Source organism: Simochromis diagramma, unplaced genomic scaffold (genome assembly GCF_900408965.1).
Source record: "Simochromis diagramma unplaced genomic scaffold, fSimDia1.1 OVJJ01000402.1, whole genome shotgun sequence".
NCBI lineage: Eukaryota > Metazoa > Chordata > Actinopteri > Cichliformes > Cichlidae > Simochromis > Simochromis diagramma.
The window spans coordinates 5,724,195-5,749,227 of NW_024386972.1; the positions used below are offsets into that span (position 1 = coordinate 5,724,195).

A 25,033-nucleotide genomic window follows, 5' to 3' on the forward strand; every position below is an offset into this window, starting at 1 on the left:
CTGGGTTTCAAAAATGGCTGTTTTAATTTTCATGAACGAGAGGCTTTCTTGACTCATCGAGTGATGCTACTGACCAGCCAGTCAGTGGCATGCAGTCTGATGATGTCACACTTTAGTGCCTGCTGGGATCGCTTGGAACCCCGGTCGAGCGGGTACTAAAAAAGTATCTGGTACCAGCTACTATGACCTAATGGAAAACGCTGAAAACCGTGGCGAACCGTGCTGAGTTGATCCAAGTAGGTACTAATGGAAAAAGGGCTTAAGACTAAACTAAGTAAACAGATAGATCCCCCCACTCCCCATCCCATTTTCAGCAAATGCAGAATCACCCATCTGGGATTATTTTGGTTTTAAACCAGGTTACATCAGTGAACTGAAGGACTTAAACAAAGCAGTGAGATGAAGGATGTTACAGCTTGCAGCCTCCAAATGAAAAGCAGGTACAGATATATGTTATCCAGTGTCAAATATGATTTCTGAATTGACATTGCTTGTCAGCCTAGGCCAGGGGTCGGCAACCTCCTCCTTTTTTGAAAAAAAAAAAAAAAGGAGACAGAAATTAGGGGAACAAGCAGTGATTTGAGCCAAATACCAGTCTTAGATTGGATTACATTTGTGCTTTGCGGGTAATTATTTACTAAGTTGAATTCTCAAGGCACAACATTAAATTAGCAGTTGTGAACTCAGCCAGTCCAGTCTCTCATAGCCACTATATTCATCCAGTAGCTCATCCATTCTGTAGACATCGTGTTTTTTGAGTTTGCAAAAGATTTTCCATAAGACACAAAAATAATTTAATATTCAGTTAAGCCTAGCTAAAAGAAATCTTTTGTGCTCAGTTGCAGTGCCATGTTTTTGTTCTTGGACTATGATCATTAAGTCTGCTGTGTGCAAAGAGGGCCATTGAACAAGTCAGTAGAACGCCAGGTCTGAAGGAAAAAAAACCAGTATAGAGCTCCACAAAATCTGTGACTTAATACAGTTTGCATAATGGATCCTGGATCGCGCTACCCCTATCATTGTATATTAACCACTGCCCTTCTAAGCAGCAATAATATCAGTAATTGGCAATCTAATAGGGGGAAGAGAGGGCAACTGGATTATGAAGAAGATCACCTAAATCATTAATTAAAATATATTCTTTTTCTCTTACATTGGACCTTTCATCCATCCATTCTCTGTCTGAATCAAACAGTTTTAGCTTCCTCTGCTCTCCATTTAACCCATCTTTCTTGTGATTGGCTGCCCCTCCCAATGTGGGTGGGTGGAGCTTCTGTGCTCACAGCCCAGGGTTCAGCAGTCTGAAGCCTGAGATTTTGCATCATAGGAATTATTTGCACATATATTGACATTATTTGGTCGCTTTCAAGAAAATAAGCAAAATAGACCACTTTGTGTGTACGAATTATTGAAACCTCGGCAGAGTTTGCAGTACTTAGAGCAGATCAGTGACAAAAACCGAAGTGTACAGTAATACACAGTGAGACCCAGCACAGAGTACAGCCAAATGGCATACTTCCTGCTGTTCAGAAGAACACTGAGGCATGTGTACCTCAGCTCCATCTTTCTCACTTCCTCCGCCCTTCTGCTGCCTCTCTCATCCCATCTCGTCATCGCTCCATCTCTGTCGTATGTGCGCTGTTATCCGCATCCCCTCTGCTTCCTGTTCTCTTTTGTCTTCCACCACCTCTCCATCTCCCCGGGACCCAAGCGCTGGTTCCTGCTTTGTGCTGCTGGTGAAATATTAACCAGGACTTTGATGCTTATTAATTGTCCCACTCAGTAATTGAGATGCTCTACGGAGCCCATCCCCATGGTGACAGTGACAGCCCCGTCCCCTTGGTGACAGTCACTCACCCACAGACACATCAGAGATAGAGAGAGAGATGGGTAGGTAGGAGCTTTTTTCTTTTGGTGGTGGTGGTGGTGGTGGTGGGGGGTCAGGGGGTAAGAAAGGGCAGAGAAAAAAGCCAGAAAAGCAGCGTTTTAGTTCTTTTAGAAGGAAGAGTGATTCAAACTCAAGGCCTTCAAAGGTAGAGAGACTTAAAGGGTTCCCTTGTGCTGCGTGCCCACTCTTCAAGGGAAATTCCACTTTACTCACCAGCATAATTATGCCGATGATGTATTCAGGTAGTCGGTGAGACACGACATTACAGCATCAACCACTGGGCTCTGTAAATCAAGCCTCAGGCAGGTTTGGACAAGTTTTACTCAGTAACAAAACAGTAATTAATCATTCGTCACAAAATAGAGTTGCTGTTTAGATCGTCAACGGCGTTATGTACCGTTTAGGACACACAGGTTAGTTACACCGCCATTTATGTATTGTTTTCTGTTCATTATAGCAGCTGTGTTTATTATTTCGTGACTGAAATGCTTCACTGGAATATGTTTGAAAATTCAAAATCTGTCTGTGGGATTGACTCGCCCCAAGTGGCCATTAGGGGAACTGCAGTTTTTTCAGCCCTGCAGTTTGGTGGTTTTACTTCACATACACTGCAGAGGAAATTCTGTTGCTTTCTCCATTATTAGCAATTATTACAGTATTGACTGTAAGCTTATATATAGATTTAGGGTGGGTTGCTTTTTTTTAACAGAAGAAAAAAGAAATAGAACAAAGAAATAATGTCTACAAAAAAATGATACCATGGAAATCTTATTCTGTAAAATAATTTACTCTGAGGCGCTTACATATTTGTGGCAGAAGTTTAGAGTCAAGGGGTGTACGCACAGGAAATAATTCACAGTGATGTGAGCAGAGACCAAGCGATGATGGGCAAAATAACCACTGCTGATATGTTTCTCAATTGAATTAAACAAATACCAACGAGAGTGAAGGATATTGTAGATTCGTGTCCAGCGGGGTGGTGGACACGCTAGCAGTTGCTTAGGTAATTAGAGATTACCTAGGCAACCAGAAGCTTGAATTACCGTTAGCGATTGACTGTTATTGCAAAGCAATGTGCAGAGAACAAATACTTACATTTAGTAAGTTACTTACATTCACAGGGAGGTGCACAATAGCTTACAGCTCAGGTTACGTTGTAAGGTTTCAGAATGGTTTCCACTTGCACTCATTCTTCCAAAATTTCTCCACCAAAGCGATTCTATCTCCAGGTAAAAACTCCAGGTAGTTTCGAGTAACACGTTACCATCACCTTGTTTCCTGCTGTTCTGGCCCTGCTCACACTTAGAAATGGTGAAAAAAGAGCCTCATTTTCTTGAAGCCTGAAAGGCGTCCAGACTGCAGAAACAGCTCTGCTATTGGTTGAAAGTTACTTTGGCTCTGTTCTTCTAAACCTCCACCTCTCCTCACTGTCTCCCAGCTGTTAACAGCCTGTTACCCAGCATGCCTTTCACTTTATTAATGTTACAAGCTGTTTATGTTTGACAGATTATTTTTTACCGTGACGTTTTGCCCTTATGATTGTGGTGCATTATTTTATTTATTTATTTTTTTTGCAGCAGCAGCATTTTTATTAAATTTTAACACAATACAGCCATAAATCAAAACATCTTGTACGTTTAAAGTATATTCAAGCTGTATTGCCAGAAAAAGAAAAAGAAAAGGAAAACACACACACACACAGAAGGGCGAGGCTTCTGTTTTGCAGCTTCACAAAACAAAAAAAGAAAAGAAGAGCGGAGGGAAACATCCTCAGTTTGTTATATATTCAAATTCCCGACATGAAGGATGATGAAGGGCGTCCATATATTCTCAAAGGTCTGGTCAGCAACATTTGATTTATCTATTGGTGGTGCTCAGTCTGTGACTGGACTTTCATAACAATGCAGTCAGTGCTTTTTTTTTGGAATAGTCAAACTAAAAATTGCTCATTTTTACTTTAATTATGTTTTTTTCTGAAACAATCTCAAGAGGTAACATTTCAGATCCTACAAGATCCATTTAGTGATTGTTTTTTCTGTAATGATGCTTTAAATTCTTCATAAGATTATCTGGTATTATTTTTTATTATATTTATTCAATAGTTGTGGATTATTAATTGTGGTTTTATATTATTGTATTTAATTCTAATAACAACAAGGAGTGAGTGTGCACAGTTGCAGGCTGTAATATTCAAGTCAGGCTGGCTATCCGGTCGTTAAGTCTGACGTCACTAGCCGTGTCTGGGCCTAAACTCTGCCGCAGGTCCATATATCAAACGATCACTATGGCATTACTGAGAGTTGAAAAACTGTCTAAAGTCTTTCATCTTTAATAAAATGATCAGCGTTCTGCTCTACCAGGTGTAACAATTGAGTTTAACATCCAGGCATCCATGAAAACGGAATTTATTTAACAGAGTTAGAAGTTAGCAGGAAGTTAGCTCGCTAGCTTCTATCTAAATACAATATAGCATGTCCTGACTGCGGGGTTTTGGAAACAAATTAAAACGTACAGCTCTGTTATCACTTCCAACATAAATGAAGACAGAAAACTAAACAGCAGTGACGTTTGTAGGGTTACTGAAGTTTGGCTAGCTGGTATATAATGATGTGCTACGTGACCGTTAGCGACACAGCTATGTTAGCATAATATAAACAAGCTAACTTTTTTTCCACTCGATAAAAGTTAACGTGAGTGTTCTCGGTGGTCAGGAACAAATGTAATCGCATGGCAGGATGCTGTAAAAGGACCAAACTTCAGCCAGGAGAACAACTGAGATAATCCATCCACAATACGAGGTTAGTCATTCATATACTGCTGCATGGGCTGGGCTGTAGTTACATCCTAAGGTTTTAAAAACTGAGCTTAAATAAATGATTAGCGGTAATAAAAGCCGAGGGAGGTCAACAGTGATCACTGACTGTTTTAGGAGCTTTTTGAGATTAAATACAAGAAAATACATAACATTAAACATCAAACAACACAAAAGCCATAATAACACAGACTACTTTAGGCCCGGAAGTAGGATTCATCACGTCATCACTTAACGACCAGATTATTACCACCAGCTTATCGCTTCCTTAGTAATTAAAAAAAAAAATAGCTCCTGGTAGTGTTTTTTAAAAAAAGTTCTCAGTTGACAGAGAAAACAGAGTTGGTGCAAAGGTAGCAAGACGAGTCTGAGGAGGGGGAAAACAGTGGTGATGACTGAGAGAGGACAGGAGATGAGGCGTGGAAGTAAGCTCTGTGTACATGTAAACATGTCAGGCTGGAGGGCGAAGCTGCGAGGCTGCTGGAAGCTTCTGAGACGTGATGACCACACAGTGTAACGTTTCCTCGCTGGGACACGGGCCACGTCAGATGTCAGCCAGCCACTGTTTGACACTTGGCTTCAGCACAGATACACTCACATGCTCCAACACGGCAGCCGGGATTAAAGACTGAAGGGCTACAACTGGAGACCGACCAACATCCGTTTAAAAGATGGTTTAACCAGTTTAAATTCTTTTTTGTTTTACAACTACGAAGCCAAATATTTTAGTACAACATGTTTTATAGGCTCCGTTTATGCCTGCCAGAATTTATTGCATTGCATATTTCTAAGAAATCTTAAACAAGTGACAAATTCAGACGGTGTAGAGTTTCAGAATTTGTTATATTAGTGTAAATATTGAATTTATAACCATTTTATGTCAGCAGCGACGGCTTTGCAGTTGTTTTTTCATCTCAATCTCAAGAGCGCCTGTCAGGAAATTTCTTCATAATTGACTCTAAGGCGATCTGATCAAAATGTTAATGTCGCAGGTCAGGGAGAAGAATATATACCTTGGCCGTGACAGGGAATCCTATTTGCATGAACGATCCTTTTCTGTGGCTACCTCTAAGTACAGTTCCTCTTCTACTTTTCTTGGCTATGGTGTGCCACAAGGTTCAGTTTTGGGGCCTTTATTGTTCTTGCTGTATTTACTTCCTCTTCAACACTTATTCAGCACTTTTAAGGACATTTTGTATCACTGCTATGCAGATGATATTCAGTTATATATCTCCTTTAAGCCCCATGATGTTTTCCAAGCTACAGATTTTGCATAAGTGCATAGACTCCATTAGAGGTTGGATGGCTGGAAACTTTCTTCAACTAAATGAGGAGAAGACTGAAGTCCTTGTTTGTGCTCCTAAAAATCTTGTACCTAGTGTTATGGAAAACTTGGGTCCACTTGCTACATTTGCCAAACCGTCTATCAGGAAGCTTGGTGTTACTATTGACTCAGCTCTGACTTTGGATGCTCATGTAAAATCTCTGGTTCGCTCCTGTTTTTATCACTTGAGAAACATTGCTAAGCTGAGTCCCATTGTATCGCGCTCCGAATTGGAAGTTGTCATTCATGCATTTGTTTCATCTCGTCTGGATTATTGGAATTCTTTGTTTACTTGGAGCATCTTTGGAGCATCTGCAAGTTGTTCAGAACGCTGCTGCAAAGCTTCTGACCAAGTCCTCCAAGTACTCCCATGTCACACCCCTGCTGATTCAGCTGCACTGGCTCCCCGTTAAATTCAGAATCCACTTTAAGGTTTTGACCTTGACTTTCAGGGCTCTGCATAGACAAGCACCAACATATATAAGTGAACTTTTACATCCATACATTCCCAGCAGGTCCCTGAGGTCATGTGACCAGAGCTTGCTGGTTGTCCAACACACGAGGCTGAAAACAAAAGGCGACAAAGCTTTTGTAATTGTGGCCCCCAGATTGTGGAACTCTCTCCCTTTGAGCCTGAGATCTGTGGACTCCGTGGTCGCTTTTAAAAAACAGCTAAAAACTAATCTTTTTAAACTTGCTTTTGGTTGATTTTTATTTTTAGGTTTTAGCTTCTGTGAAGCACTTTGTGATTTTTATCTTGAGAGGTGCTATATAAATAAAATTTTACTTACCTACTTACTTACTTACAGAATTACACCCAGTTTGTAAATCAAAAATGTATCGATTGCACAAATGTGGACAAAACATCATCATTTCATAATTTGCCACTTTTTTGCAGCAACATAAGTCAAGCTTTGGCTACAACTTATGTTGTGTATGCTATCAGAATCAAGCGTGTTAATCCACAGAAGGAATTTGACTTACTCTCAAAAAACGTAGACACAAATGGTGACCGTGTAGCCACGGAAGAACAAAAGATTTTTGGCTGTATACACAGTTCTTTCCACAGATTTTAAATCCAGTTGTGCCAAAGTGAGGTTGTATTGCAAATGTGTTAGTCGGCGTGCAAATGTCACGGATATATGTGGTATTCAGTTGCACAAAATATCACAAAGCTAAAAAACACCCCACAAAAGTGCAGTGACTCAGTAAATCCATTGAAGACAAGGCGCGGGGTACAGTAAGGCAGTCTCCCGCAGGAGCTAGCAGATAAGCGGGGGAGGAACTGCATCAAGAGAAGACAGGAAAATGCTAATTAAGTTGGTTGACTAATGGGTTGTTAGTTTGTAGTAAATCTTTTTCAGTGTGTGCGAGAATTTGCCCCATGTGCCTGCTTTCAACATTAGATAGCCATAAAAAGTCTAGATGAGCTGTAGCTGCAGTAGGTAGCAAAGCAGAACAGAGCCATGAAGTCTGTTACCCTGAAGGGGCGTCCACATAGGTAGCCCTGCTTTGTTGCTAATGGTTGTTTGCTCCAGTTAGAGTTTCAGGCCTGGGTTGCCTAGGTAACCTTTTGGTAATTAATTTAGCACCTTGTAATATGTCAGTCATCAGTATTTCACTGTCATTGGTAGTTGCTTCAGTCACTCGCCTTGACGTTGAGTCCTGGGCATCGCCTCCGTTTTCTTCACTGTCGTTTAAAGTTGCAGAATTCGATTTTCTGTGCTCACTGGTAACCACGTTGCTGCGAACTGGGGGATGCAATTCTCTCTGAACGAAATCAAGGACAAACATGAAAGTTTTAGTTTTCCAAAGTTCAGCGTTACACCGGGAAGGTTGGTGTCAATATTGTCTCCCATTTCTGCAACCAACGTTAGGGTAACCAACAAGTATGTTAAAGACAGCTTGTAATTACCGAGTATGGTATTTGGCACATCTAAATTTGACATTTCCTTAGATGGGGAGGAGGGCCAAAAAATATTTTTGTCCTTTAGTGGATGTCAGAGTCGTAAAAAGGTTAAGAACCGGTGCCACTTTGAGGGAATGAACAGCCAGAGGGTTAAAAATAGAAAACACTAACAAGTCTTGCTAGCCTCTTTTGCACCATCTGCTGCTACCTCCCAAAAAAGATGCAGTTTGCAGAAAGTTATAAGATGAAAACAACTGAGATCCACCTTTTTGACTTTATATATTTTGTTGCCTTAAAAAAAACAAAAAACATCCAAAGTTAAAAATATCCTTGAGCACTAACATAATCCTATAGTCACAGAGGCAGCATCATGACACCGTCACCTTGTTCCCCGCCTTTCCACTTTGTCTCTTTCAAGACACGATTATCGTCACAGCCACAGCCACATTGTCATTATGCCTTTCTTTACTCCTGACCCCCAGACTCCCATTCCCTCACAATCGCTGTTTGTGGACAATGACATCATGGGCCCCACCCCTCGGTGACCTGCTGGTTAAGTAGGACAGTCTGGATTTAAGATATACGCTCACACACAAAGAGAAATGTGGTGCACTGCCCACTAAAGCCAAATCAGGACAACCTTTAGTGTGTATGTGTAGGGTGTATGTTTGCTGAGGGTGTTTAATTTATGTTTCCAGTGAAAGGGAAGAAATGGGAAGGTGAAATGCACACTCCTTGTCTCCTCTTTCTGTGTGAAACCAGGAGTGCACCTGTATTTCTCTGCCTGTTTTAGCCAGTTTTTCAATGTTATGTATGACTTTAACCACAGTTTTGGTTGTTAAATGTCTCTGAAACTATTGCTTTGGTAGTAAACCCCTTCCTTACACAAGCAGCACATTCATTTGTGTTTCCTTCTGGTCCCAAACTGGGAGCTTTTCAATGTCTCGCCATGGGTGGACCTCTGAGAACTGTAGTTACACAAATAACCAAAAGTTATATTGCTATTTTTCTCCATTTAAGAATTATAATCTTATCAATAATAAGCAGGCTTTGTTTTTCAGTTATTATAATAAAAGTAGTTAGCACAGAGTTTATGAACTCATTGGTATTTCATAAAAAATGTCCTGAAAAATAACAGGAAAAAGTATAGACTTAAGTTAAGTAAGGTAACACAGTGATTATATGTGTGTGTCGTTCCCCAGAGGCCCAGTACTTCCACTTTTTGGGAATTATCTGATTAACAGTGGAGAGTAAGGTCACAAATGAAACTACTCTGAGTTTGCCCTGCACGTTTAAGGTCACACGGTTGTGTAATCAATTTAAAAAAAAGGTCTGGCAGTTTTATACTTTTGAGTACTCACACACAGACGACTCTTGTACGGCAGCAAGTTATTGTTTTTTTACTCAGTTTTTAAATTTAATATTCTAACTATAATATTTGAATTACTGAGTGCTAGAAATTCCACTCGGTGGATTTTATTTTGGTTTGTATGGAGCAAAATTTCGCCAGCTCCTTATCCTCCTTTATCAGACAAATATATAAATTGGCATCAAGGTTCTCGTTTAGCTGTGCCAGGAAGTAAATTTAAAAAATAATAATAATAAATAAATTATGGACATGTTGTGAAGCTCTTAGTTTGCCAATTTTCCTATCATAACTATTGCTTAAGAGCATGAAGGTGTTATCAAAAAATCTTACACCTCAATTGATGACACCTCGTTTATCATATGGCAAATGAGAGTCTAAACAAAGGTTTAAAGAACAAATTTAGTGTTTACATGAAAGCTGCCTTTTCAGGAGCTGGTTTAAAAGAGGAGGACCTTCAAAAAGAGCGATGTCTTATATTTAATTGGATATTTCTCCCCAATCGTGCAGCCACCTCGTGCGGCTTGAATTTTTATGAAGTGTGTTTTCATCCAACGGTGACGGCTGTCTGATCTACGGGGACTGCTCATCAGACTGTCTGGATATCACGCACATATCTGGAGTGGTTGTGATCTCTTAAGATGACTGAACGGGCTGGATGATTTGATGGGGAACATCAACTGTTGTAAATCTAATTGGCCTCCTGCCTGACGCTACGGGATTGTTGGAGCGTTGGGTTGTGGTGAGGGGCGGGTTTTGTTGCAGTCTGAACGCAGAATGAGAATCTCTCCCATCCTCCAGCTTTACCTTCACTCCGCCGCCGCCACAGCTCGGCTCTTCTTACATTATTAGCCGTCTGTGATGTTACATTAAAGATGCATGACTCTCATGCTGTCTCACTCAGCGGGGGCCTCCTGTGTGAGTTGAGTTGCTGTTAGAAAGAGGGCCAAACACACAGACACGCACACAGACACACACATGTTATCGTGTGAATGTGGTCGAGCTCTCTCAAAGCCGAAATTTGTTATTTGACAGATGGATGTGGGAGGCTGTCACTGAGACTAAATGCTCCTGAGAGAGACACAGAGAGCCGTCTGGCTGGACAGAGATAGCGAGCTAGCTGGATGGAGAGTGGGAGGGGGTTAGCTCCACAGTATTGATATAATGCAAGCTTTGAGTGCCCTGTCTGCCTGGTTGAGTGCTTGTCGGTGCTGCTGCATATGGTGTGTGTCTTTTATTGTAGCAGTGTGTTTTTGTATTTGGAGAGCGAGGAGATGGAACCGATGCGAGAGAGTTAAGACTGTACGTGTGTTTAACGCTAATGTCTCTCTGAAGTCCATTTTAAAATCCCCAGACGCCTTGAGAGCTCAACCACACTCTGCTTCCTGTATGTGTGTGTGTGTGTGTGTGTGTGTGTGTGTGTGTGTGTGTGAGAGAGAGAGAGAGAGAGAGAGAGGGCTTGTGAAGCTATCTATCTCTCTGGCTGTATCAGTGTCCTAATTGGACTAACAAGATTAATGAGGCGAACTAGATTCTCCGGCTCTCCCTCCTCCCATCTTTTGTTGGTGAGGCGGGGAACCTCGGCGTTGGTGTGTGGTTGTGCACGCAGGAGGTTAAATCCAAGTCACATTACAATTCATTTAACAGGGCTGGTGACGTGGATGCAATCTCCTGTCACAGTAATGTAAAGTTATTAGTGCTTAAGTGGTCAGTCGATTAATCAGTTGGAGAAAATTAATAAACAGATTGTTCTCTCCACGCTTTGACGCTTAAACGGCTGAACAGTTAATGACGTAACCAGGAAAATAGCCGGTGATAATTACTTGAGCCATAATATAATAAAGTTTGTGAAGAGACAAGCTTATTCATAAATAACCTAATAAAAATGTCAGTTTTGGCCTAACTTGTCAATTAAACTCAAATAATCAAGGTATGTCCTTAAAAAAATAAAGATACTGATGATCAGTATTACCTGTAATTAACAAGTGCAAAAAATGAAATTAAGTTACATTAAAGAAACATATGGCTTATTGCCTGGGATAGGATACTGTCACCTCTTATCTCATTATAGCCTTAATGTGATCTGATCTATCGCTACATAATCAGCCAACTTTTCCAGCTTTGTTTATCATCTATTATGAAGACAATATGATTAAAAAAAAGAGACAATAAGAAAAGGAAAGACACAATCTGGGATGATTCTTCACCCATTACACTCGTCATTTGAGTCACTGTTGATATAAAAACATCATCAGAAACAGAGCAGGGCGTTATATTCTGAAAACAACCAGCATAACTGGCAAAAACAACATCTTAGTGGCAAAAAAATATTAGATTTTGCTTTATTAGAGGATTTTTTTAACATGCTAGCCTCTAGTTAGCCTTTAGAAGGGTAATGTAAGCCTCTGTAGTTAATGAGATGTTTACAAACATAACGTTACTCAGCTTTCTGAACTAATGAGGTTTTTCAGTCATGTGACCTTTGCTTGTCTGCCATTTTGGACTTGTGACAGCTATGTTGACAGTGTAGGCTCAAATAAGTAAAGCCCCGTTCACACATGTCAGTGACCCTCTGGCAATCACATGTTGCTAGGGGAAAACATGTATTCCCCAGTCAGTTAGCCAAAGCCTTCTTATGATTGTTTTGTTTGCTAGCATGTTGAATGGAAGTGAAGGACTTGTCTGGAAACAAGCTAGCTACTCTCTGAAGTTGCACCTTATAAAACATGTTGGCAAAACTTTTTACTTAGAAGGAGAGCCTTAGCTTTTCGGTTGGAGTCACATTATTTCAAGTTGTCTTACGCCTCGGCTAGCAGTTAGCAATTATTTGCACAGGATCATAAAAAAAAAAAAAAACTACATGCAACTGTGGAAATATGCTAGCTACCATTGCCAACCTGTTGTTTCCCTAGCACATGGTGGCGTCACATCCTAGACAACAGCGGCAGACAATTCTCGAGCAAAGAGTGTGTGATGTCATGTGAGAAACCTCAATAATACTAGTACAATTCTGTTACAACTACATTACAGCCTTTGGATGTGTGAAAGAATGCTTGTAGCACACAAAGGTGCACTTGGTGTCAAAATGTTCCCATTTTTCTGGCCTCACTTTTACATTAAAGGCTCAGTTTTCAGTAGATTCTGAGTTATTCAACCGGATGGCAGTGAGTAAGCCTACAACATGTTGCAGCTTTAAATTTGTATTTTATTTATTTAATTTTTTTTCTAGCAACAAAATTAATGAGGTAATACCAAGTCAAAAAAGAGCAAGTTATTATTTTTCCTCCTGATGTTGTCGGAGCTCAGGTTGGTATAACAACCCAAACCTGACCAAATTATTTCTGAGATACTGCACGATTAAACTCACTGATAAGCCTATTGATGCAGTACAATGCTCTTGTGGCTTCGTGAATAGCTCGAGGGATCTTTCATGGTTCAGAATAGCAGACTCGTGTTACGTTTGTTTAGTCATGAATGGACTGCTGGGCGTTTCGGCATGACACATTTGGGGTGGCTGTAGCTCAGGCAGTAGAGCAGGTCATCTACTGATTGGAAGGTTGGTGGTTTGATTCCTGGCTTCCCCTAGTCTGCATGCCAAATATCCTTGGGCAAGATATCAATCCCAAATTGCTCTCCGATGCATCCATTGGAGTATGAATGTGTGTGAATGTTACTTAGACAGCACCTAGAACAATGTGCTTGTGTGAATGGGTGAATGCACAAGTTGTGTAAAGCGCTTTGAGTGCTCAGAAGAGTAGAAAAGCACTATATAAGAACCAGTCCATTTACCATGACAATTCAAATAGAGGTGAGGTTATAATCATAGAAAACAAGAAGTGGTTAACTCTCATGTTTTATTGAGACAGGTGTGTTTGCTTGCTAAAGCAGTAAAAGCAGCAAAAGCCGTACTGATCTATTCTCCTTCAGTTTGAAGCAAAGCCAGCATTCACAGCGTCCATGATGAGTATTATTAGGCAGTTTGTGGTGTGTGTATTGTTCATATGCAGATACTGAATCACTGGTTTGTCTTACTGTGATATAGGAATGCAACTTTTTCGGGCGGTCACGTGATACCAAAATATTGGCTACATTCAAGAACGATGTTGAGTTGTGTTGACTCACTTGTGGTTTGTGATTACCTCAAAAAGTTTTGCAAACAAAGAAACTGTTGGCAGAGAAAGCATGAAATGCATCCAGACTGTTGCAAATCATACTTTTAGCTTTCTCCATGCTACCTACGCTCACTCCCCAGCAGAACGAGATAAACTGAATTGAATTGTCCTGTTTTCACCTGATCCACTTTTTGAGGATGGGAATCGGTGGATCCCTACTAAGTCACCTGATTTGACTGAGACTGTTTTTAATATGAGCGTAAAAAAGGTCAGTAACAGATGTGTCAAAAGCCAGAAGCCTCATAAAGCCTCAATTATACTCATCACGGATGTGGACAGCTAGAAACCCGACAGCCGAGTAGTCATTCCTGTTATACTTCTTTCAAGTCCGTTTGAAATTCGCTGCCTGGGTGCATGTGTGGTTGGTACATTGTAATGTAAATTCTATGCAGACAAGTCCGTGTGGTCCCAAAAAAGGCAGGCATATGAACATGGAAAGCATAAACCCTGCTTAAGCCAGAACTGGCCCATCATAAGCTCCAGTCTGGCCGTCTCGATGGTTTTGCAAAGTGTAAAAACGACAGCGAAGGGGGGTTGGGGATTGGACTTATCACTGTACAGTATTTTGAACCAGGAAATATTGTGTTGTTAAAGGTACAGTGTGGAAAATCATTCTCACAATTCAAGTGCATATTCCTTGCTACGGTGGTCGCTGTGGGACAAACCTGCTTTAGAAATTGAATGTTAGGTGATCGTTCTAATGGTAATGCCCAAAGTGCTCTTTAGACTACAAGTCACATTCATCTACTACAAACAGTGAGCTGTTTATTAATTGGTGGACCCTTTGATGGTAGCTTTGCATGACTCGAGGACCGAAATAATGCTTTTTTAAAAATCTTATAATGGGCCTTGGTTCAGTGGCTCCATAATGTACTGATTTACACATTCAACTATGAAGTGAAGGAGGAGGAGACACAAATACCTTTGGGGGAGGTCATCTGGTGTAAAACTGCCAAATCAAACATGCGGTGCTACCTGCTGTGGTGACCCATTGTGAATGAGGGAGCAGCTAAAAGCAGCTTCACTCAGCCTTGGTTCAGCTTAATTGTCAGCCTACTTTGCTCTATGTGGTTTGCAAGGGTTGCGATGAAGTGTTATCCTGACCTTAAACGACCATATTAGAGATATTCATTTAGGTCATGCAGATCCAGGAGTAGAAAAAACCCGTTTTAATCAGAGTGTTTAGAGCACCCTGCAGCCTGAAACTTCTTTGTTTGAAACTTTGGCCATGCTTCATGTAAGAGTCCACTATTATGTTTAACTCCATTGACCTATAAATATTTCTAATTCCTTCAGATTACATGGATGTTTAACTTTACCGTAACAATCAATGTCATGACGATCTGTGGGAAGCGCTTAGATGAATCTACAATCTACAAGTAATGTGGTGATTTGGCCAAACTCTGAGGTTTGGATTTATGGTAAAAATGGTCGTATATAACAAAGCTGGTATAATTCTGGATGCCTAATTAACCATTGTGCATAGAATACTGTATCTGTCATAGCTTTTATTTATTGCTTTATAACTGCAATAAACTCTTCTTTTTTCATTTTTAAAGATACATTTGAGTGCATATATGGTCTAATTCATCCTCCAAAACTCATATCTGTGCAGCAGATGTATTTTTTGTATTTTAATTGATTTTGGATATGAAAAACGAGCTCGAAGGCACAGCATGGCTCAAGTGGCCAGTAACTGGCGATGTGGAAAGAGTGCCGTTTTGCAGGATGGCGTGCCATCCGAGCGCTAAATCAGTGACGGTGCTGTCCATTTGCTCCACTCTGTTCCAAATCACTCTGCGTCCATCTTTTGGCTGAAATCCCCGCTGAGATGCGCTGTTATGCAAGAGGTTACGTTTGGGGATTAGCACATCATTTTCAAGGGTAGACATGAAGAATCCAATGGCGTTTATAGGTCACAAATCCCCCGCAGTTGCTATGTGTTAGACACACAAAACAAAAGGATAATACTTGCACTCTCATATGTAGTACATCTTTCGAGTCTTTTAGCGTTTTTAGCTTGGGACAGTTTCCTTTACATTGGGATTTTCAGTTAAAAATAAAATATATGTCAAAGAAATGCAGCAGATCCCCTGATATGACACCAAATGTGTGGCATTTTTCACATTTCTTGCTGTAAGAACAACTAAAATGCACGCAAGCTGGCCTTTTTATGTATTGTTCCATCTTTACTTGACATCAGTAGTACCATAAAATGACAGAAAAGCTGACAGGTCTGTGATGAAAGTCATACAGATGAAGAAAATATGAGCTTGAGAGTGAATCAAAAGAAAATATAACACATTAATGAATTTCTTTGCATGGGTATCTTTTAACTCTGTGAACCATAAAAAATCTAAGCAAGCAGCATTTTTGTGATATTTTTAAGGGGACAGGAAATATGTAGGTTAAAAAAAATGTGTCATGTTTATTTGTTTATGTCATATTAGTCCAACTGGAGGCAGCAGGACTGTGAGTTTCTGTCCATGTAGCTGTGTGTGTGTTTCTCCACGCACTGTGCCTGATTGCTGTGGGATAGGATGTGTGATGTGTGGAGGTATGGACCCCCTATTTGTTTGTGTTCTTTGTGTCTCATGTTCAGCAATGCATGGAGTCCGTGTGTGCGTGTGTGTGCATGTGCGCTGCTGCCTCCTGTGTGCAAGTCTGACTGTTGCATAAGAGGATCTGCTGCTGTCCCAGAGCTTAACTAAGGATTTAAACCTCTCTTCCTCACTCTCTCTTCCTCACTCTCTCTTCCTGGGTCGTCTGCCTCTCCAGCTCGCTCTGTTGCACTTTCTCCCATCTCTGTGACTGCATGTGTGTTGTGGGCGGCTGGTGTTGAATAAGTCTCTGTGCGTATGCAGATCGCCCTTACCCATTAATATTTAAAAGTTTGAAACTGCCTCCCTTTTTGATGGCTGGCTTAACTCATTATAACATGTAATTTTTTTTGTTTCTAATAAAAATAATGATTGATGTGGTGATTTAATCAGCTGCGGTTTTGATTAATTCATTTAATTACACTGACTTTAATTTATTCATTTTATATAGAGGATGAATGGATTATAACTGTACTGTACATACATCTCATACTGCCTTCATTCCAGACGTCCTCTATCAACTAGTCGCTGTTTTGGCAACTCTAAATATCTTTGAGTATAAGAATAGACACTAATATCTTACCACATTTATAATGTGTAGATACCTTCAGAATTGGGCTTGCTGGTGATCTAAAAATAAAAGGTTTGGATGAGACTTGGATGCGATGTGACTTGTCCAAGATGCCAGTGCTGCAAATTTGTTCGCCATAAACTCACACAAGAGAATGTTTTGCCAAGGTGCTCATTGGACTCTGTGCTGAGGAAGGTTTTACTGGGCTGAGCGTTTTACTATCAAGAAATTCTCTACTATATTTATTTAAATTGCATTATGCAGCCATAAACATTTTGATTGCTGCTCTCTATAATAACAGCAATTTCCCTTACGTTAAAATGCAGGAAGTTAATATTGGAGCTTAATAATCGCCGTATGTAAATGATCTTGTGCTGCACACACTGGATGAGCAGTGTTATTTAGCAGGACGGGACACTTGCTATTTGGTTTAGCCTAACTGTTACAGGAAGTCATTACAATGCCTGTTCCTTTATTTGCGTTACTAGTGAGTTGCCTTTAACCCATTTTTTTTTCTATTTTGATGCCTTTATTTTCCTAAAGTTTTGAGTTTGGTTTTTCTGAGGTATTTTTTAGATCAGCAAAGTTGACTGAGGACCCAGTCAACCACTCGTCCAGATATAGGACCTCGTGTTTTTAAGCCTCGAGCTTGAAAGGTAACGATAGCAAGCTGCATACACACATAGCACATAGGCAACACACAAACACTCATATCTACTAATTAGTACTAACATACTAGAATTTCAGTCATGAAAACTAATGCAGAAAGTTCTTCGATTGTCTGTATGACACAGTAATTTGTTAAATAATGCTCCAAAAGGTCCAAAAACTCAATCTCAGTCTCTTTTATAAAAACACAGCAGTGAAAAATGTGACTTGAGTACATTTTGTACGTACGTATCTTGATTGTGTGCAGTTTATCAGTGCAGTTGAGTTAAAATTGACAAGAAAACACAATCAAATGTCAGCAGTAATCAAGCTGTGATACTGTAGACTGTGTTCAAGTGAAGGTGGTGGTAAAGGTGATGATAATGATGACGGTGTGAGAATACCGATCACACTGGGGAACGTGGTGAGGGGCATGAAGGGAAGGCAGGAAATGGCTGTCCTGTCTTTTAGATAGTCTCAGAGAATAGCAAAACATATCCGTTACACTTCCTGAAGACACAGTCATGACCAAAGACCAAAGATATCCAGTTTCAATCACTTAAAAACAACCAAACCTCTCAATTAGATTTACCCAGACCGAATACTTTACTCCCATCCTCTCACTGGCCGACGCTCTTATTAATATTTTGTACTAGAGAACACATGCATGTGACACTTGTATACACAGAAAACTTTCCAATGGAGAATCCTTTCATGCCGCTGCAGCTCCTGTTTTCTGTCTCGCCTGTCTTCAAACCTCATCTGTCATGCTCGGGAAGCAGATGTGAGTGCTGAAATCTGCTCGCATACACACATTTCCCATGAGACAGGTGTTTGGAAAGGGGAATGACAGACGAGCAGTGTTGAGGTTACATCTTCATCGATGGCTGAATTCCTTTCATACTTGATGTGTAAAGCGTCTAAGTGTGCCCAATTCATCTACCATCCAGCCGCACCTGGGTATGAATGGGCGCACCACGACTGGGAATAGCGCGAAAGGTTCACGCAAGCTTACCAGATTTTGGAGATCTGAGTCGACTGATATTTGATATGTAGTTGAACGGGAGCTATAGAGAATAATCAAACAAACGTAAAAATAAGAAAATACTTAAAATTGAGCCTAATTTAATGGTCGATGTCAAACATTGTACATGATCACAAACAGGGTGTATCAAATAAATAAATCAAATAAACGACTCATGTCTTAATGTGCAACACAATACGATAAAAAAAGATTTATGCCCAAAGTACCATGCATTTTTGTTATATGAGCACATGGTAAAACATTAAATTTAACAGATTAGGGTCAAATTAAATTGATTTGATTGGTATACATTTAATTTTTACCAAGTGCATTCTCCTTAATGATTAATTATTTGAATAAATAAACCTTTGATTTTACTTTTTTTTTGTAGTTACTCAGAATTGCTCAAAAGAATTATAATTGTAAGAAGGTGTGCAAAAGATGATTAATTCGTTTTAGTGCAATTCAGCAACGGTGGGAATGTTTAGTTTTCTGGTTGAGTTAGCGAGTACATGCATAGTATCAACAGGAACCACAAGCATCATAAGAAATGCACTACCTAAGTCAAACTTATGTCATGTTTGACTTCAGATTAATGTCAAAAACCCCTGAATTGGATAAATGGAATAAAATGGAAGGATGGAAGGATTCTCTAATCACCCCCAAAGACCTCAGTAGAAATGCTGAAGCTTTGTATTATGCTAAGCTCTATCTCATTTTACACCAGCTATTAACATGCGTTCTGTACTTTTACATCCCGCTTGAATGTGGTTGTTAAAGCAGCCACGTTATAAAGTGAAAAAGTGAATGCTGTCTGGATGCCGTCCTTGAATTTATTTATTTATTTATTTTTGTTCTACACAAACGCTGCAAAGTGATGGAGACAAACTCACCTCGCCAAAGGCAAAAAAGGTTGAGCCAGTACAGCTGTATCACCTTCTGTGTGAAATTTGCTGCTCCACTTACCTACTTACCTAGCTGAAGGACGAATAAAGATAGTGGTGCCTTTGCATTTATTATATGTTGTTTACAATATATCTGAAAATGCAGATAATTGCTTACATATAATCTTTATGCATAATTGCATTTAATACCAGGAGTACATGGGGGCTAAAAGAGTGTAACCATAATAATATGGAGTGTCGGGGCGGAGTGTAATCTAGTCAAGATAATGACCTCTTGCATGTGCACTGGTGTGTTTGTTTGTGCTGGAGGACTGCCCCCGTGCCGCACTCACTGTTCAGTCGTGTTATTTCTTGCTGATTTACTCTCCATTTCTTTCTTTCTTCCTCTGCACAGATTGACTTGGAGCCGGAAGGGAAGGTGTACGTGGTCATTGATCTGTCCGGATCCTCCACTGAAGGTAAGATCACCACGAAGCACCATTATACAAAGAGGGAGAGAGAAATGCACAAAAATATGCACGCATGCACGCACACATGTGCAAAGCTGGCAGTAACAAACATGGAAAGGAAGAATTTACAGTATAACCGTCTTTTAATACAAATGTAGTTTTGTATAGTATAGTGCTTATCATTAGTGCCAACCCTAAAAGCCCTTACACACCGAGTGCATTGTGAAACAGCGGCACTCACTTTTATTTATATAGCGCTAAATCACAACAACAGTTGCCTCAAGGTGCTTTATATTATAAGGTAAAGACAACAACACAATGATACAGAGCAAACCTCAGCAATCAAATGACCCCCCTATGAGCAAGCACTTTGGCGACAGTGCTTCCAAATGCAGTCATCTGAATGGTCAGATCTTCTCATTCACATCTGAAAAATTGGTAAATATTATACATGAAATATTGTCCTCTATTTTAGGTGGCTGGTATGTAAACGCCTTTATGCTAACCTTAGGCAATCAGGATATATTCGTTTAAGAGTGGCAGTCAGGGAACCAAGGAAATATTAATTGTAGCTGATGCTCAAGAACTATTCAGTGTTCACTGTCTGTTTTGCCCTTCTCCAAAAGATAAGGGTAGGACTACCTGCGATGACTTAGACCTCACATGGCTGAATGATTGTGTAATAGGGCAAACATGCCAGTAAGTATTTTCCTTACCCTTAGCATTAAAATAGCATCGAATATTTTCTTTTATTCTTCATTTAGCTCTGTTTTTTTTCTCTCTGATATGACTGATATGTTCAGGTGTTTATAAGTATTGCTAAATGTTGGGTCTTAGATCCCGAGCAGGTAGCATAGAGAGGCTTTTAGCTGTGTGTGAAAAACAGCTTTGTTTTCTCAGTGGAAACAAAGGGAGTGATACTAGTGATCCAAAACAGTAAAGCGGTTCGGTGTATGATTAAAAACCGTAGCTCGCTGCCGCTAAAATGTTCCTTAGAGTTGGGAGAACTGCATGCATACCGACGGTTGACCAATTTTTGACACGAGCATGCTAACTGGTGTGGAGGTGAAGAAAAGAGTGTTTACAAGGTGGTAGCGATGTTAGTCGACAGGATTCAGAGGGAGTCAGATACTTCAGGGACAAAGTAAGAGAGGTGAGATTGAACTGGGTTGTGCGGTGGAGAGATACTTGTTAAAATGGGAGAAGAGTGTAGAACATGGAGCTACCAGGCAGGAGGAAAAAATGGCCAAAGATGAGGTTTGTGGATGGAGCGAGAGGACATGCAGATAGATGGTGTGACAGACGAATGTGCAGAGCACAGGAAGAGATGGAAACAGGCGATGCGCTGTGACGACCCTAACAGGAACATCTGAATAAAGTCTGCATGAATCTATTGATTACTGAAGCTTCTAGCCAGTTTAGTTTTGGTGTGCATAAAAAGCATCTATCCTTAATGTTAATTGTGTTATTGGCTGGGCTCATGATATTTTTCTGCATGGAAAGCAGCCGATAATTTGCAATAATGTGACACGTGTAATGTTCAGCCGTCCCGAATTCCGCCCACATAATGCATTTTATATGTGAAAAGGTCTATCAGTAAGTACTGAATCATAAAAGATTAATGCAACATATTAATAATAAATCAGTCATCAATTTTATTTCATCATCAGCTCATTGTTTAGCTTTCTAGCACTCAGCTTGCTGTTTTAACAGCATTGTTTTCAGCTGCAGCGGGCGGGTGTTTCTTTTTTTTGTGTGTGTGTGTGTAAAAAGCTCTAAAAACCCTCTACCCGTGTGAGTAGCTGGTAAACATCGTGGATATTTTAGCAGGTAAACAGAAAGATATTTCCCTTAGGGGTTTTGAGTGAATGTTGCACTCACATCTGCCAGGTGCGAAGACACACAACTCAAAATAAATGATAATGTTGCTCTGTGACTGGCGACCGTGTAAATAAGCACGTCGGCACACTGAGCGATTTTCCGTTGATTAGATGTCCAAAAGAAATGGTACATAACTGGGCTGAAATTGTACTTACAAGCTGGAATTGCACCTGTAATCTTATCTTTGCTACATCAGCACTTAAAGTACCGAGCGACTCAAATGCTGAATGAGAAAACGACACGCCATGGTCTTAGACTGCTTATAGAAGGGACAGATGGCCGGCCGTGAGGTAACTCAGAGGTTCAGAGATATGATGATGGCTGGTTGACAACCCTACAAACCAAACTTGGTCACGGGAGTTTCAGATTAAGCAATACTGAAACCTCAGACTTGGATTTGAGCAGTTTCTTCTGTTTTTATGGCACTGCCTTGTGTCATTACACCCAACATGCTATCATATGATGCAAGCAAGTTAGTATAGCGTTGTTCTTCTTTTCTAGCCTTGAAGCATAAAATACAGTTTGATTACCAAAGGACTGATTCATGTTTTTAATAGCTGTTGTATACACATGCAACATCACAAAGATTATTCTCTCCCATTACATTGTGCTCAGTTTTCTGAGTGTTTTCTAACTCATCTAGTCATTAACATCATCAAATGTAAACATAATTTTAGAATGTAAAATGTTAATCAAATGAAAAGAGACACAGTTTTATTAATAATTCAAAATGCAGCATGTAGATATATAGATAGCTCTCGGGTAGCCCAGAATCTCACTGACTGACTCTGGCATTTAATAGTCTATACCATTACTTAACAATATTTGGGCTGAAATTGGGTTTTATCATGACATTTTATGTTATTTTAGCAAAATATTAGGACTTAAGTGTGAATACTGAATATTTATAAATTATAATCAAGCTGCTCCGGCTTAAAGGGATCTATATTTAGCCGGGGATCTCAAGGGATTTGCAGCGGTTACAAAAAAGCCAGAATTTCTTGGTTCTAGGACTCAGTGTTACGTTATATCAGGAGGAACACCATTTTTAACCACGCAGCAGAAGAAAGTTGAAGACAATGAAAATATATAAATAAATAAAATTTAGAAATGCTTTTTAGCTGATTGACGAAATCAGGAAATAGACAGTATCATGGACAGCTTTGCCACTCAGCACACATACAATGCACACTGGAAACAAATACACTAGTGTACTTGAGATTAAATATGAAAACAACCAAATGTATTAACTAGGGCTGCCACAAACGATTATTTTGATAGTCGACTAGTCACCGATTATTTTTGCGATTAGTCGACTAATCAGATCATGCATCCATTGGACGTACAGCGTACAGCTTATTGCACCAGCATGCATCTGCTCTTATATTACTATCATTAGCTTACAGCTAGAAGTGTTTAAGATATGTGCTAACTAAAAATAAAGACAAGATGATAGTTTATTAAATTTTAATGAAATTTGCAGATTGTTTCGGTGAATTTCAATAAACTCCTTGCTATCTAAAATATAACAGGACACCGGAGTATATTCTCGAGCATCTCACACTTCTGATAATCAGTTGTCTGCTTGACGTTTATTCAGCTGTGTAAAAACTATAATTTTAATCTCAGCCAAACCGATTTACTCAGGAACAAATAAAATACTACAAAAAGCCAAACAATAACATTTTTAAGTTATCTAAGTGACTTATATATGTTTAACCTGAGTAGCGAAAGACAGCGGTGGGTTTGAAAACGATTTGCCGGGAGTCTCACGGGTTCTAGTGAGCCTTGCCCCCGGCTAGCTATCGAGCTAGTGGGTAACAGATGTCTCCGAAAACGTTGGAGCGCTTTTGAAAATATGTGGTGTCTTGATAAACTGAGCAGATATTTGAGGTTTACACAGCTACATTCTCGCCTGAAAATATGTTAAACGTTTATTTTGTGACCCAGAAAGAATAATAATATTAAAACTAACTAGCTTCCGGCATTGTTGGAAACTGAGCTGGGTTGCGCTATGAATTATGGGACAGAGCTACTTCTCCTTCTTCGGGGTTTAACGGCAGCTAGCATCCTTGTACATGCAGTGCTGCCATCTTCTGTTTCAGTCCGTTATTACACTCTTAAATCCTACTACTTATTCCTGCGTCTTTTGTGATCTTACAAAGCTTCAAACGACGCGTCGACTATTAAATCAGTCGTCGACGATTCTGATAGTCTACGTAATCGTGACTAGTCGACTAATCGTGGCAGCCCTAGTATTAACGTCATCGCCATGGAGACCTAAAACATTAGAGTAAGTCATTGTCTTGAGGAAGAAAGAAGGGTACTAATACTCAGTCACCACCTCCAGTCATTTCAAGTCACCTGGGAGGAATTTGCATATTTGTGCACCTTTTCCCCCGGATACAAACGGAAAGAATGAGTTGGTGCAAAACACCAGGAGTGCAACTTCGAAATCACTGTCTTCAGGCTTCTCATTGGGATTTTGCACACCATTTATATAAAGTCTTCGGTGAACCGATGCTGCTACGTGTTTTCTAAGAAAATCTGCACAGAGAATTAAATATAATCTTTATCGGCCTTCACCGGAGTGGCAGGGCTCAATGTTCAATAAAATAACTCACATTTTAAATTATAACTTGCTAATTTTTGTGGTTTTTAATGAAAGTTCTGATGATTTTCTATTAGCAGGAAAAACCTTGAGTGGTAATCAGACAAACAGCAGTGTGAAAAGAGTTTCTGAGAGACGTTCCAGGTATTTTGTAAAGAAAAAAATCGTCTTTTCTCTGTGTGCATCCTTGCCAGTTCCTTGCTTTGAAATGTAAGAAAAAAACTGAATCCAAAGCCCTTCCTGTTTTCCTAGAAAGCTTAAGAGCTCACAGACCCTTCTCTCTCCTTCTCCGTTTTCCCGTCTCCTCTGTTTGTTTGCGTCGATTAAACACGGAAACATCTAGAAGATCTTTATCGAGTCGGTCTCTCCGCACACATTCTCTCACTCACATGCTGCCTGATAAGAGTGATTTTCACCTGCACCTGTGTATCCTCGCACCTGGTTATAAATAGAAGCAGCTCTGTGCCCTCCGGTGAAATTGTGCATGTATATATCCGTCTGCGAGCGCGCTTGTGTGAGGGTGGTGGGATAGCCTGAGCAGGGGAGGGTGCAGCGGTGTAACGCAGAGAGCAGTAGAGAGTGGAGATAGAGGGAGTGGATTCTTAAAATAGTAGGTGAGATTGAGCCACAGATTACATACAAACACACGCGCACACTCACACACATGCACAGTCTCAGGCGTCCATGTCAAGCCCTCCTCATCGACGATTGGACACTCGGCTGTGACCTCACGACCCACTCTCCTCCCACTCCTGAACTTCCTGAGTTCAGCTGGCTTGAGTGCTCGAGCTAATGTATGCTGATAAAAACAAATGGTGTGTGTGTGTGTGTGCGTCCTGATAGGAGGGATGGAGAGATGGAGGGTGAGAAATA

The 25,033-nt window shown here is 40.2% G+C and overlaps 1 protein-coding gene across 1 annotated transcript in view; it reads left to right on the forward strand.

Moving 5' to 3' along the window:
- LOC120738002 (protein kinase C epsilon type-like) overlaps positions 1-25,033 on the forward strand; it is a 52,016-nt gene that overhangs the window by 5,612 nt on the left and 21,371 nt on the right. The window contains exon 2 of the mRNA XM_040039001.1: positions 19,614-19,677. Coding sequence (XP_039894935.1) covers positions 19,614-19,677 — 64 coding nt within the window. The remainder of the gene's footprint in view (positions 1-19,613; positions 19,678-25,033) is intronic.